General features: G+C 38.8%; 1 protein-coding gene across 3 annotated transcripts; it reads left to right on the top strand.

Moving 5' to 3' along the window:
- The first annotated feature begins 1,745 nt into the window (after positions 1 to 1,745).
- caly (calcyon neuron-specific vesicular protein) lies at positions 1,746 to 10,582 on the top strand. 3 transcript variants are annotated; one of them, XM_085277421.1, is made up of 5 exons: positions 1,746 to 1,950; positions 4,755 to 4,989; positions 5,594 to 5,713; positions 6,709 to 6,822; positions 8,909 to 10,582. In XM_085277421.1, exons 2-5 carry the CDS (start codon positions 4,861 to 4,863, stop codon positions 9,149 to 9,151), a joined length of 606 nt encoding a protein of 201 aa, XP_085133547.1. In that variant the 5' UTR covers positions 1,746 to 1,950; positions 4,755 to 4,860; the 3' UTR covers positions 9,152 to 10,582. The 3 variants fall into 3 exon arrangements, with proteins under 3 accessions (XP_085133547.1, XP_085133548.1, XP_085133545.1); XM_085277422.1 differs by having other exon boundaries at positions 4,827 to 4,989; XM_085277419.1 differs by having other exon boundaries at positions 1,748 to 1,950; positions 4,847 to 4,989.
- Positions 10,583 to 12,327: the final 1,745 nt, after the last annotated feature.

The raw sequence follows: 12,327 nt of genomic DNA on the forward strand, positions 1-12,327 counted from the left end.
GAAACCCATTGAAATTCCTTGAGCATTTACAGCAACTGAGTCATACAATTTTGAATTCGTTTGATTTTGTGGAGTCTCCTCTCTTCGAACTACAAATGTTAAATCAATTTGCCAGTTGGAGCCACTTTAAATCTAATCACTTTTATTAATAGAGAACTATAGAAATTTTTTACCTTTTTTTTCACGCCTGGTTTGTCACATTTTTTCCTCCATAGACTTTATCCTAAATGATTCTCATTTTAATTATGTTGACCCAGACTCTGTGAATCTTCTACACTGACAACAAAACCAGCGCAGGCCGACAGTCTGCCTCTCACACTGTGAGGATGACACCTCCATCTCCTCATAGAGGAACTAGTCCAGGATCCACTTTGATGTCCCTCTGCCTGAAAGGAAAGGTCAAAATAATAAATGTAGACCCAATTGATGGGTTGGCAGGGGGGCATGGGGGTTCAGCACTCACTTTTGGACGAGTGCTCCCTTTAAGAGGTAATGAATTCATACAGTCAGACACAGCCAAAGAAGAAAACAGCATGAGTCCCCTTTCCATGAAAAGGTTTACCTAAATTTGCAGACAAGCATGGCTTCTTCTTCCCACTAATGCATCACTTTCTTATTTCACTCTCATCACATACACATGTATGATTAAATACTTTCCCCCCCCCCCCGCTTGACTTTACTGAGAGTTACTGACAGAATTAAACTAGGTGACCAAGCACCAATCAAAAAACAAAACAAAACAAAAAACCTCAGTAAGCACCTCTAAATGACTCTCCCTCACAGCAATACACATTTGATTCAAGAGTTTATAAAAAAAAACAACAACAACAAAGAATAAAAGAAAAAAGAAACAGAAATAAGCTAAAGCTTAAATATGCCTTTGAAGACTCTGCAGGTCACCTGGGTCATGGGATATGTGTTAGTAGGTCAGAGACAACTGGGCTATGTCTGCAGATCTTTAACCTTTTGCCCATCATTACTAAGTTATGTTTTCAAGACCTTTACTTCCAATTCTTTTGAAGATCAAAGATGCTATAAAGTTTAGGCCCAGTTACAGGTAAATGTACATTTAACTAAACATATACATCAGTTTAAAAATACTCACATGAAAGTAAAATCACTCAATTAATATGGAGGTAAAATGTACTAAAATGTGCTACAATATCAACAATAAAACTGGTTTTGCACAATGTTCCCTTTTACAGTTCGTATTTTAAATATGAACTGCTTTATAGGGCTCTTTTTAAATGTGTAATTGCATTTAAGTTGGTTTAAGTAGGTTTTTTTCCAGTGTAAAATCTTAATCTGTCTGAATCCCACTAAGTAGCACTTTTTAAGCACTTGGTTTGAAACACACTTATTTAAGTTGTGAGAAGATGTAAAGCGTATTAATGTCGTTATCAGCCAACTCCTCTAGTGGACACCTCACATAGAACATGTCAGCTTGTAAAGCACTGATTAGATATGTTTACATTTATTAAAAATGCTAAATAACGAGACTTGAAGTAAAGCGCACCTTAAACGGAAATTATAGGTGTCAAGTAGCCTAAATGTAATCAAGTAAAAAGTGCAAGATCCTTCAAAAGGACCACAAAACTGCACTGAAGTCCAACACTTGTGTTAATGTACGCAAACCTGGAAACCAAGATGAAGTAATGGTCTCTCCGTCTTTCAATTCAGAGACAAACGAGGCGCTTTCGATCACAAACAGTCTCATATGAATATGTGGCTCACACACGTACATCAGCTGAGGTCCTCGCGAGCCGCGCTGAGACGCGCATTAAGCTGCCAGTTTCTGCTGGAGGACGGAGCCGCTCCAGGCTGAATTACATGCGCAGTCCTGCCGAGAATCTCACATCACCACGGCAACCTGCGTTCACACCGAGTCCCCTTCAGCATCGGTGAGCTCCGATCCCATCCACAGGCAACCGGAGAGCCCGCAAGACCACCGTAAGTTTTTATTCCTCCTTCTGCTTCAGTGTTTCTGACGGTGCAGCGGTTTATTTGTGTTTATTAGACGGACGTGAATGCGGTTTAACAACAGCCTGATCGGTTGCGGGTTATGTAGCTGGGGGATGATTATTTAATATCGATTAGATATGCGTTGCCCAATTAAGTGATTTAGTGCAGGTAGCTTATATTGGGGGGGTTGTCATCCTCTTTGGGGAATGAATGGACAACAATAAAACCTTGATTTGAGTGCTCCATGGGACTGTATGTGTTACTGACATGCGTTGCAATTTCCCCTATACCTCCACATTATATAAGAGGCTACACTTAAATTCTGTGATTGCCCTCGTCTCCTATGGGTATTAATTAAGTCTGCAGTTCATTAAAAACAATAATGTAGAAAATAAACAGTGGAAGAACAAAATAAAAATATATAAGTTTGCAATATTTGTTTAAATAGCCCAATAATTCAAAACACAACTGCACAGAAATGTGTTTTATCAATCCATATTTCTGGTCTCTGATTATTGCATACACAGCCTGTGTATCTTGCAGCAGCAGTCTTCAATGCAGTAAGTTTAGATATGCATGACCAGTGAACCCTGAAGAACTTGACAGGCGCAGGTAGCAAACACTCTGCTACCTATTCATAGCACAGCATGTATTCACCTTTAGACAGCTTCAAGTCTCCTTCAGTGTGTCAGATATAGGTGATGGATAGAACTGTGAAGTAATCATTAATCTTTTACAGTATAATTGTATGTATGATTGAAACGAGCCGTGGTTGTGAATTTGTAGGATGTCATTTGCAGCTCCTTCAATTTCTGGACTCCTTTCCTGTCAGAGTGTGGGAACACTGAATGTTTGACAGCAGCACTCGACTCATTTGTTAATCACAGATTCAGGATGAATCATCGCACCCGCACTTCACTCCAACCGTGGGGAGGAAAAATGGCGGTCAGCGCAGATGACCACATTATAACCACCCACTCATCAAGAAATATGTGTTGTAGTCTTGAGTAATACCCTAGAGTCAGTCAAGATCTTACCTAACAAAGATTTTAAACGTCCAAATGGTTTTTGTTGTTTTCCAAAATGCTGAGAATGTTTGGTAGAAGGCTGTCACATAGTTAAAAATATTTTTATATGCATTTTCCACTTGATGACGGACTAGAGGCTTTAGTAAATGATCCTCTGTCTCCTTCATCAAAAACACATTTCCTGAGCACTGGGGATTTCTCCAGCAGCATACAAACTCTAGCTCTTTGCCTCCTGGTGTGTATCATCATTGTGAGTCACTGGCATCAGTGGGCCAATGGCGTCCTTTGCTGGGGGAAGGTGTTGTGTTGCAATGCGTGAATGAGATAAGTGGCTCTTCACCTCTTCCCTCCACATCTAGTTCATTGTCAGAGGAGAAAAAGAAATCAGACAGTTATCTGAGCAGAACAGCACTGAGAGAATAAAGTTTGTATATGTTGGCTATAAACATTAAAAGTGAGAGGCTGGAGGAAGAGATGGATAGATAGTAGATTCATAGATACAGAGTAATAATGAAATATGTTTACTCCAGACTGTTGGGCTGGATAAACAGGAAACAGAGTTGGCTTCTCTGAGTTACTTAAACACTGTATGTCCTCGAGCTATTACCGCACTGATCAGCCCCAAGATTCAAACCTAATATTGTGTCTAGCACCAGGACATTAGCAGCAGATCCTTTGGGTCCCACGAGTTACTGAGTGTGACTTCCGTTGATGAGGTTTATTTTGGCACACCCCGCAGGTGCTTTGACGAGATTGAGAGTTGTTATGAGTCTTTGATGGGTTTCTCATCAAAGACTCAAACTGAGCAGTTTTTACAGTGTGGCATGCTGGGGAAGGTTGCTGCCGTTGGGGAGTGTGCTTTATCTACAACAATGCGTTGGTGGGTGGTATATGCCAAAGTAACATGCCCATAAATGCCAGGAACTAAGGTTTCCATGCAACAACGGACTGTAACAATATGATCAAAGTCATTCGTGTCGTGTGTCGACAGTTTTAAAAGGCAGTTAGTCAAGAAATAGCTTGAAATCTGCTAAATTGCTTTCTGTCAAGTGCTATAATATGATTCCAGGAATATACTATGAACATTTAGTTAAATAGGCAGTTGGGTAGCTTAGCAGAAAGAGTAAAAATGTCTACACTGCTCCCCGCCAAGAAATAGTAATTTAAAATATTTAATACGTGTATACATAGTGTTAGCCAGAATACGTAACTTCTAAACAAACACTGGTTGTTATTCTGTGCATGTCAGCAAGCTATGCTCACAATAACAGTGTTTTTAAATTCATCAAATGCATTATTCACTGTTTTAGCAAGAATTTAGCATGCCTTTAATGTTAAACACAAAGTGCAGCTTTGCATTATGGCAATATCATTGATTTTGTTAGTTTTTAATTTAGTCGTAAAAATTAGAAGCGGCCTGAACGTGGCACTATGCAAATTAAAGATATTGCCAAGGATTACATGTTTTTATGAAGCAGATGTGATGGCAGTGCATCTGATAGCTGTTTTGGCAAAGTCAGTGGCATATATTATGTTTATATTTATAAAATAATGTCACTCGGTACAGTCATTATTGCTGTAATTTGCTTTGAGCAAAAGTAGTAGACCAACACACACTTCCTTATCTTCAGCTGCGCTGCTAAAATGACTCAAAATTAATTTTCATGCTCCTTTCTTCTTTTGATGCAGTGTATATTTGTCTTATCCTGGCCCATTAGTCCTCATCAGACTGTTATCTTCTCACTTCCTCTTGTGTCCTGGCAGGGTCCTCAAGCAGCTCTATCACATTTGGTTACAAAAACACTCAGTCTGACTAAATCTGTCCCTGATTCCGAGATCCGTCCGGTCATTTTCAGACAGACAAGCAGCTATGGTGAAGCTGGCCAGCAATCTGTCCGATAAGCTGGAGAAGCAGCCATCTGCGGACGATGGCTTTGATAACATCCCCCTCATCACACCCCTGGAGGTCAACCAGCTCCAGCAACCTTTTGCAGAAAAGGTAAAATTGTACTCCACCTTGTTCTTTTTCTGTGCCTGCCCACTTCTGTTTTCTAAAATACTGTTTCCAAGTTGAACACTGGGTGCAACAGAACCATGCATTACAGCATTGCAAAAATGCCCAACAGATTACGACAAACAATATTTAAATTCATGTGGGCATACTTACCTGTCCTCACTTAAACCCCAATGCCGAGAGTGCTATATTTACCTCTCCTTGCCCACCATCCCAGGTTAAAACCTTGGCACCAGCCCACTCAATGCAAGCGCCTCTTTGAATACATAACACAAGAAGAAAGCTCTCAGAATCATATTTTGTCCGATAATGCTCTTAGCAGCACAGGATGTTCTACAGGCTCAGTAAATGATGGTGAAACATTAACATAAAAACACTTTGTAGTTCCCAAATGTGTTTTTAACATATCATTAAAACGATCTGCTTTTGCAAGTGATGCTTTTATTTTTTTACACAACCATCATGGTGTTCAGTGGTAGCAGGATTGCTGAACCTGTGCTGAAAACTGAGGGCATCCTCGATCAACCATAATGGATTAATAGGAATTTTTCCAGGAACTCGCAGTGACAGTGCATTCCCTCTGCTGCAGGTCATTGTGAAAACGTCAACACAGTACCAGCTGCAGCAGAAGAAGAAGAACAAGCTGTATTTTCCCAACATTAAGAAGCTGAATATCAACCTTTACAGTGATGTCTCTGAGAAGGCCAAGGTAAAGGGTGAAAATCTTCACACATGTAAATTTAGTATAAGTCTGTGTTGTTGTTTCTGTTAAGTCCAGCAGTGCTTGGTGGACTTTGCATTTGTTTTAATAAACACTAGCACTGTTTTGAATCCATCATGTGCAATGGCCTGCTCCTCATTAGAGCATTTCATGTGTATTAATGTCTGGCTGAAAGTAGTCCCCAGCAAATGCACTGTATTGATTGCTAAAAAGCGTAGAGCCGAGCTCTTTAATTAAGTTGTTCATTCTATTTGAAACGGCTCAAGAACTCCATAAAAGATTGTAATATGTTGCCTCATTCATTTAATATGAAAGTGGCTAGTGGTGTTTTCTCAAAGAAAACTTAAATAATCATATCAACAACCTATTATATCATGAAAACAGGAGCTGTAAGGCTCTTTTGTCTCCTCTCCTTTCAGAAATGTTTGAATAGGAATCTGTGAAAGAATGACTTCAATTATCACTTGATTTATTACCAAAATAATGTGTTCATGTTATCAGTAACTAATTTAGAGTGTTTTTCAGTACACCATGATGTTTCTTTTGAAAATTATATTTACAATAAGCAGGATTTATTCTTCTTCCAATTGATAGGTCACAGCTGTATGATCATGCATAGCGTCCTCGGGTTTTCAATTAGATCCACTCCTTTGCTCATCATGTTGGGTTATAAAAAAGTAAAAAATCTAAATGGCAGTGGTCAAAATGCCGAACTGAAGGCTTCAACATGGTAGTCCAATAGATAATTTCACAGTGGGTCCTTTTAGACTATAGCAGCTATACCCAGGCACCAAGAAAGACGAAACATCTATTTTGACAGAGCTATAAACGTCACCATCTTCACATATAGTCTGTGTCCGGAGCTAAAGCACCTGGTGGCTAAAGGCCATAGACATAGGTGGAATCCAATTTGGCGCTATATAAATAAAACTGAACTGAAAAGTATTGTCTTACATTCTGTATAACTATGTGTTTTTCCTCAGATCACAGGTCTGATCCTCATTACTCTGGCCTTTCTGACCAGCCTGCTCCTTCTGCTCATGTACAAAGCCATGTGGTACGACCAACTTACCTGTCCAGAGGGTTTCATCTTGAAGGTGGGCAGCGTATCCATGTGTGCACAGCGAGCTTCTTTATTTTACAAACACCACGCTTAGCATAAACACGTCTCGTAACCATGTGTCTGCACACATGCCCACACAAAGTCAGATCCTTCCCCTGATTTATGTTCATTTCCTAACTATGACTAAATTTTAAATTATAGCTTCAACCTACAAAGTAAAAATTTACGTTATGAAATATTTTAAAGCTTTTATTTCTTAGATGGCTGACAGATCCTCATGATATGAGTAATACTGTCACACACACACACACACACACACACACACACACACACACACACACACACACACACACAAACAAACATAGATGTACAAATAGTGATATTTTTTTTAATATGGTTCAAGGAAAGAAAATTATCGGAGATGTTCTATTATCTTCTTGCAGCATAGCAGAGAACAGCTGAAGAAGGTCATAGTCTCATCTTTCTATATCACAAACTTATTACTGTGGAAGTAGTCTGCGTGGAGTACTTCGACAGTCTACAGTGCAGCTCGTCTGGTGTTTTCTTCTCCGCACACTCTCATTTCAGTCACTTCAGGACTAACACAAACTCATCGTCTGCAAACGACACCTTGGAGGCATCGTGCACCAAATCAGCACAACCGCGAATGTTAGTTAAAGGGCCTGTCTCGCAGTGGAAAATGAGAGAGTGGGGTAGATAGAGAGAGAGTGGGGGAAGGAAGGGGAGTGACAGCCTACTTACTGGTCAGGCAGAGATTGGGATGCCCGTTTGTGAATTGTAGGGGTCTTTAATTAGAGCTGAGCGTGACTAAACTGTGATTAAAGGCTTAACGGTGAGGGGGGGAAGCAAGGAAGGGAAGGGGGGGAGGATGGGAGGAGGACCTTCCGGCAAAGCTTTTGAAGTTTTTGCCGGTTACAGTTGCTTTTAGCATTTTCCCCCCTACTAATGTGTTGTTAGAGACATAAAAAGAGGATGGAAGGTGGAGGGTGGTGTAGTCACTGCTGTGCTTTTCAGAGGCTTGACTCCTTGCTTTTAGGGAAGGTCAGGTAGTGAATTCTCCTTAAGGGAAAGACTTGCAAGGTCATGGGCCCTTTTCAAAACACAACCATAAAAGGACGGGCATTCAGTGTCTTGGTTTAATTCCCCCACATAATTTCATATGTATCTTTAATTCTATTAGGTAAATGTGAGTCTAAGGATGTTCTGAAGGATGCTTTAGCCTCAAGTGAAGGCTTATTGGGGATATGAATCTTTAATTATGTTTGTGCACCAAGCATTTAAACACCCTCAACTGTATTACTTTTCTGTCTGTAAAAGTTCTTCACACTCTGATACTTCCTTGTATGTTTAAAAGCTTCAATTATCATCTGGAGTACCTTTTACATATATTGTTTTTTAAATTGTTTTCTTAGCCTCTGAAACAGCATTTGAAAGTAATCTGTATGTGGTTTATTACATGTGGATGTAATACAACTTCCTGAACAGGACTGAAACATGGTTTTACACTTTAACTCTTTCCAGCCCCACCTAATGTATGTGAAATTCAAATGTTCCACTCAGCAGTTTGATGTGCATTGCATGTGAAAACAGGCAACATTCGACCCAGGATTACTTAGTTACTGTCTCAAGCTTCAGAAGCTTCTTCCAAAAGTGCAAAGACAAACAGTAACCTATGACAGCTGCTGGCTTCCATTTTTCAATACATTTTTGTAAGTTGTTCTTGTAGAAAACCAGAATGCTCAAAGCAGCTGCACGCATGATTGAAAATGAAACAACAAGGTGAAACATACAGAAGAGCACGAATATAAATCAGAATGCAATTAAACATTATTTTAGGTAAACTCTATAACAGGCACAGAAAACTATCAGTCATAATTGAATCTGTAATATCTAACTAATATGATGCAAATAAATGGTTCTTTATCCCCATGGACTGTGCTTTCCTAGTCATAAAACAGATTGCTTCCTATTGGACCAGGTGGAGGAAATCTGCAGTTTATCTTGACTCAGGATAGCTTTTGTTCTGTGATGATGATGTCAAATCAGTGTGTGAGTAATACTGAAAACACCAAAGCTGTTTGTATATTTCCCTCTAACAGCAGAAGCACTGCACCCCTGCAGCTCTGGAGATGTACTACACAGAACAGCAGGAGCAGGAGCAAGGTGTGCACGGCGGCACCAACGCCGGACTGTACGCTGCTCTCAGCCACCTAAATCAGGTCAAGAGGAGCGGACCTGAGCTGCCATCGCCATGGTTACCAGTCATCAGCGCTTTGAAGGAGGCTGAGGTGACCAAACCAGGCAGCGAACCGCTGAAAGGAGTGCTGGAAGCAGATGAGTGAAGAATGTGTAGGGGAGAAAATGACAATGAGGGGCATGGTGGATGTTATGTTACTTTATTTTTCGTCTGTGTGTGCGTGTTTGGATTTTTTTTTCCTCCCTCAGACAGCTCACTGAATCACTCGCTTATACTGGTGCGCCAACGTAAAGGCATGCGTGCGTGTGGTGAGTTCTTGTGGTTAAAGGCAGGAATGTGCATGACTTTTACAGCGTTACTGAGTCATGACTAAAGTCTGGATCCGGCGTGTGTGTCCGCACTCATGTAAATACTGTTCACTGTTCATGCTTACATTAGTATGAGCTCATGTGTGCATGTTTGCATTCATGTGTGGTGTATATACGTATATAATGGGTAATATGTGTACTCATCTGAGTGAGTTGGAGGTGAGAGAAGAGAAGCAAGGCGAGAACTTGCAGTGAGAACTGAAGATAAGTTTTTAATGAGTTTCCCCTCATTGCGCTGCCTTGTTATCTTGCCTCGTCTTCTGATTTAGTCTTAGAGCAGAATGTATGAAGTCATTATTGAATGTGCACATAATTTGACTATTAAGACATTTTCCATTTTACTGAATTTAGTTGACCCCACATCTTATTATGTCTAGACTTTTAATTGCAGTTGTGTAAGGTTAAAGCCAAATTCGGATTTTGGGAAACAGTTTTGTCATAATGGGTTATTGGCTTTGTAATTAATTTCCAGAAAAGTTCACTTAATCAGTATTAATTAAATACAAAACACAATTAAGTATGCATCACTTAAACATGCTGTTTGTTTTCTGAATCCACTCCTCATTTGATGACTCTTGTTATGTCACATTATGATGTGAGCTACTTTCTGTAATGATAGATACAGCTTAAGAGCCTTTAATGTATGATTACAAACAAAACCTGTACTGTATGTTCATGTAGGTACGCTTATTGTGAACAGTAGCCAATTACATGACGTTCTGTTTTCGTTCTTGTTTAACTTATGTTGCTATAAATATTGTGTAAAAGCCTTTATGGTGAACACAGGGTTAACTTATCACAATCCTGATGTAATCCTGATTTATGAATAAGCTGCTCTAACCATACAGTAGATATTATAAGTGCTAATTATGTGTTAAAAGCGTCTATGTTTTTTAAATGTATTTAATTAACAAATAATATATCTGTACAGTATTTAATGTGTCTTGACTCTAAGGTTTAGTTTGGAAAATTGCCAATGTAAGAAGTATGAAGAATTTCTCTTGACTTTTCTTTATGTCTCATTCATTTTTTTTCATTTTTTTCTCCAAATGGCATTAATCTTATTTTGGAACAGAACTTTTCATGTGAGTCGGATGAATCTGAGATCACAGCACAGCTTGTTTCCAGTGGTTTAACTGCCAAACATTTACATCAGGCACATCTGTTCTGATGTCACCGACTGAACAGAAATAAATGTCTGAAGTGTTGAGTTCTCTCACTCAGAACCGGCAATGATGATTTTGAGTCATTGCTACTAATGAATTGAATTAATAACTTAACATCACTGATGATATTTTAGAAACAGTCATTAGGTGTTTCTATCCTCCGTAGTAAAAGTTGTCCTTGTCAGAGGTTTCAAACATAGTCTTGGCTTATGGTTGATTATCTATTATCTATTATTCTGTGTAAAACAGTTTTACCAATAATAAGTTAATATGCACTCACTGGCCACATTCTTACCTACACCTGTTCAACTGCTCGTTAACACAAATATTTAATCAGTTAATCACATGGCAGCAATTCAAAGCATGTAGACATGTAGACATGCTCAAGACGAACAGCCAAAGTTCAAACTGAGCTTCAGAATGGGGAAGAAAGTTAAATTATTTTAAACATGGCATAGTGTTTGGCTGGTCTGAGTATTTTAGCAACTGTTGATCTACTATGATTTTCCCACATAATTATCTCAAGGTTTTATGGTTGGAAAAAAGAGAAAAAAATCCAGCGAGCATCAGTTCTCTGTGTGAAAATGACGTTGATGTTACAGCAACTCAAATATCCACTTGTTGCAAAGGAAATATGCAGAAGAGCATCTCTGAATGTACAACACATCAAACCTTGAAGCAGATGGGCTTCACCAGCAGAAGAGCACAGTGGGTGCCACTCTTGTCAGCTAAGAACAGGAAATTGAGGTTGCAGCTCACGCTGACTCACCAAACTTGGACAACTGAAGAAAAATGTTGCCTGGTCTGATGAGTCTAAATTTTAGCTGTGACATTTGGTTGGTAGGATCAAAATTTGATGAGAACAACATGAAAGCATGGATCCATCCTGCCTTATATCAGTGGTCAGTGTAATGATGTGAATACTTCGGGTCACTTAGTAACAACTGTGGATTGTTTAAATGTGGAGTAACTGTGTGACACAATCATGTCAATATGGAGCAAAATTTCTAATGAATGTTTCTAGCTGAATTCATGAACTCAGGCACTTCTTAAGGGAAAATTGGGTCCAACCCAGTACTAGCACAGGTGTGCATAGTACAGTGGCTGGTGAGTGTATATGGTATTTCAGTGGATGTAATGCAATCATTTTAATGCACAAAACCAAAGATAGTAATTAGGCACTATTAAGGTATCAGATCTTCACTTGACAGTATTTTGCCTAAAATAAGTTACGATAGCAATATTACCATAACAGCTATAAATAACATATTATCATTCAAATTTAGCTTATCTTTAATGTATGGTTTTGTTTTTTTTTGTAAATGGTTATTGTTTTTTTTTTTTTTTTCTTTTCTCCTTTAATTTTATGCTTTGGTAGCCACACGCTGTGGTGTTGACTAGTAACTAATAATTACTTTTATCTTTTTACTAATTACTAGTGTTTTTTCATCCCCCTATTGTATAAAGTGTAACACAGTTACTGGATTATTTGTATATTGTATTATTAACATGAAATCAATATGGTATTCTATCTCACGTGTTAACACAAGGACATCCTCACAGAACTTGCAAACTAGCAACTTCAAACTTTGTTAAATGTATGGTTACATTGTAACCTTGGTTCTCCGAGTTAGAGACTATCGCTCCTCTCCGTTACATATGTAACGGACTTTCACTAGTACAAACTAGATAAATAAAACAGGACCTCATGTCACACAAATGTTATAAATATTCTTTAAGTAATCATTATTATTATTATTATTATTATTATTATTATTATTTTTGCT

The sequence above is a fragment of the Mchenga conophoros genome, linkage group LG6 (assembly GCF_057382185.1).
Source record: "Mchenga conophoros isolate Kocher_MC1m ecotype Shallow Benthic linkage group LG6, M_conophoros_male_GT1.1, whole genome shotgun sequence".
Classification (NCBI taxonomy): domain Eukaryota; kingdom Metazoa; phylum Chordata; class Actinopteri; order Cichliformes; family Cichlidae; genus Mchenga; species Mchenga conophoros.

Bases quoted from the DNA above. Each gene is read 5' to 3' on its own strand.
- caly (XM_085277421.1), top strand. From the start codon at position 4,861: ATGGTGAAGCTGGCCAGCAATCTGTCCGATAAGCTGGAGAAGCAGCCA. The intron at 5,714-6,708 runs GTAAAGGGTGAA...GTTTTTCCTCAG, and splicing joins ATGTCTCTGAGAAGGCCAAG to ATCACAGGTCTGATCCTCAT. The intron at 6,823-8,908 runs GTGGGCAGCGTA...TCCCTCTAACAG, and splicing joins CAGAGGGTTTCATCTTGAAG to CAGAAGCACTGCACCCCTGC.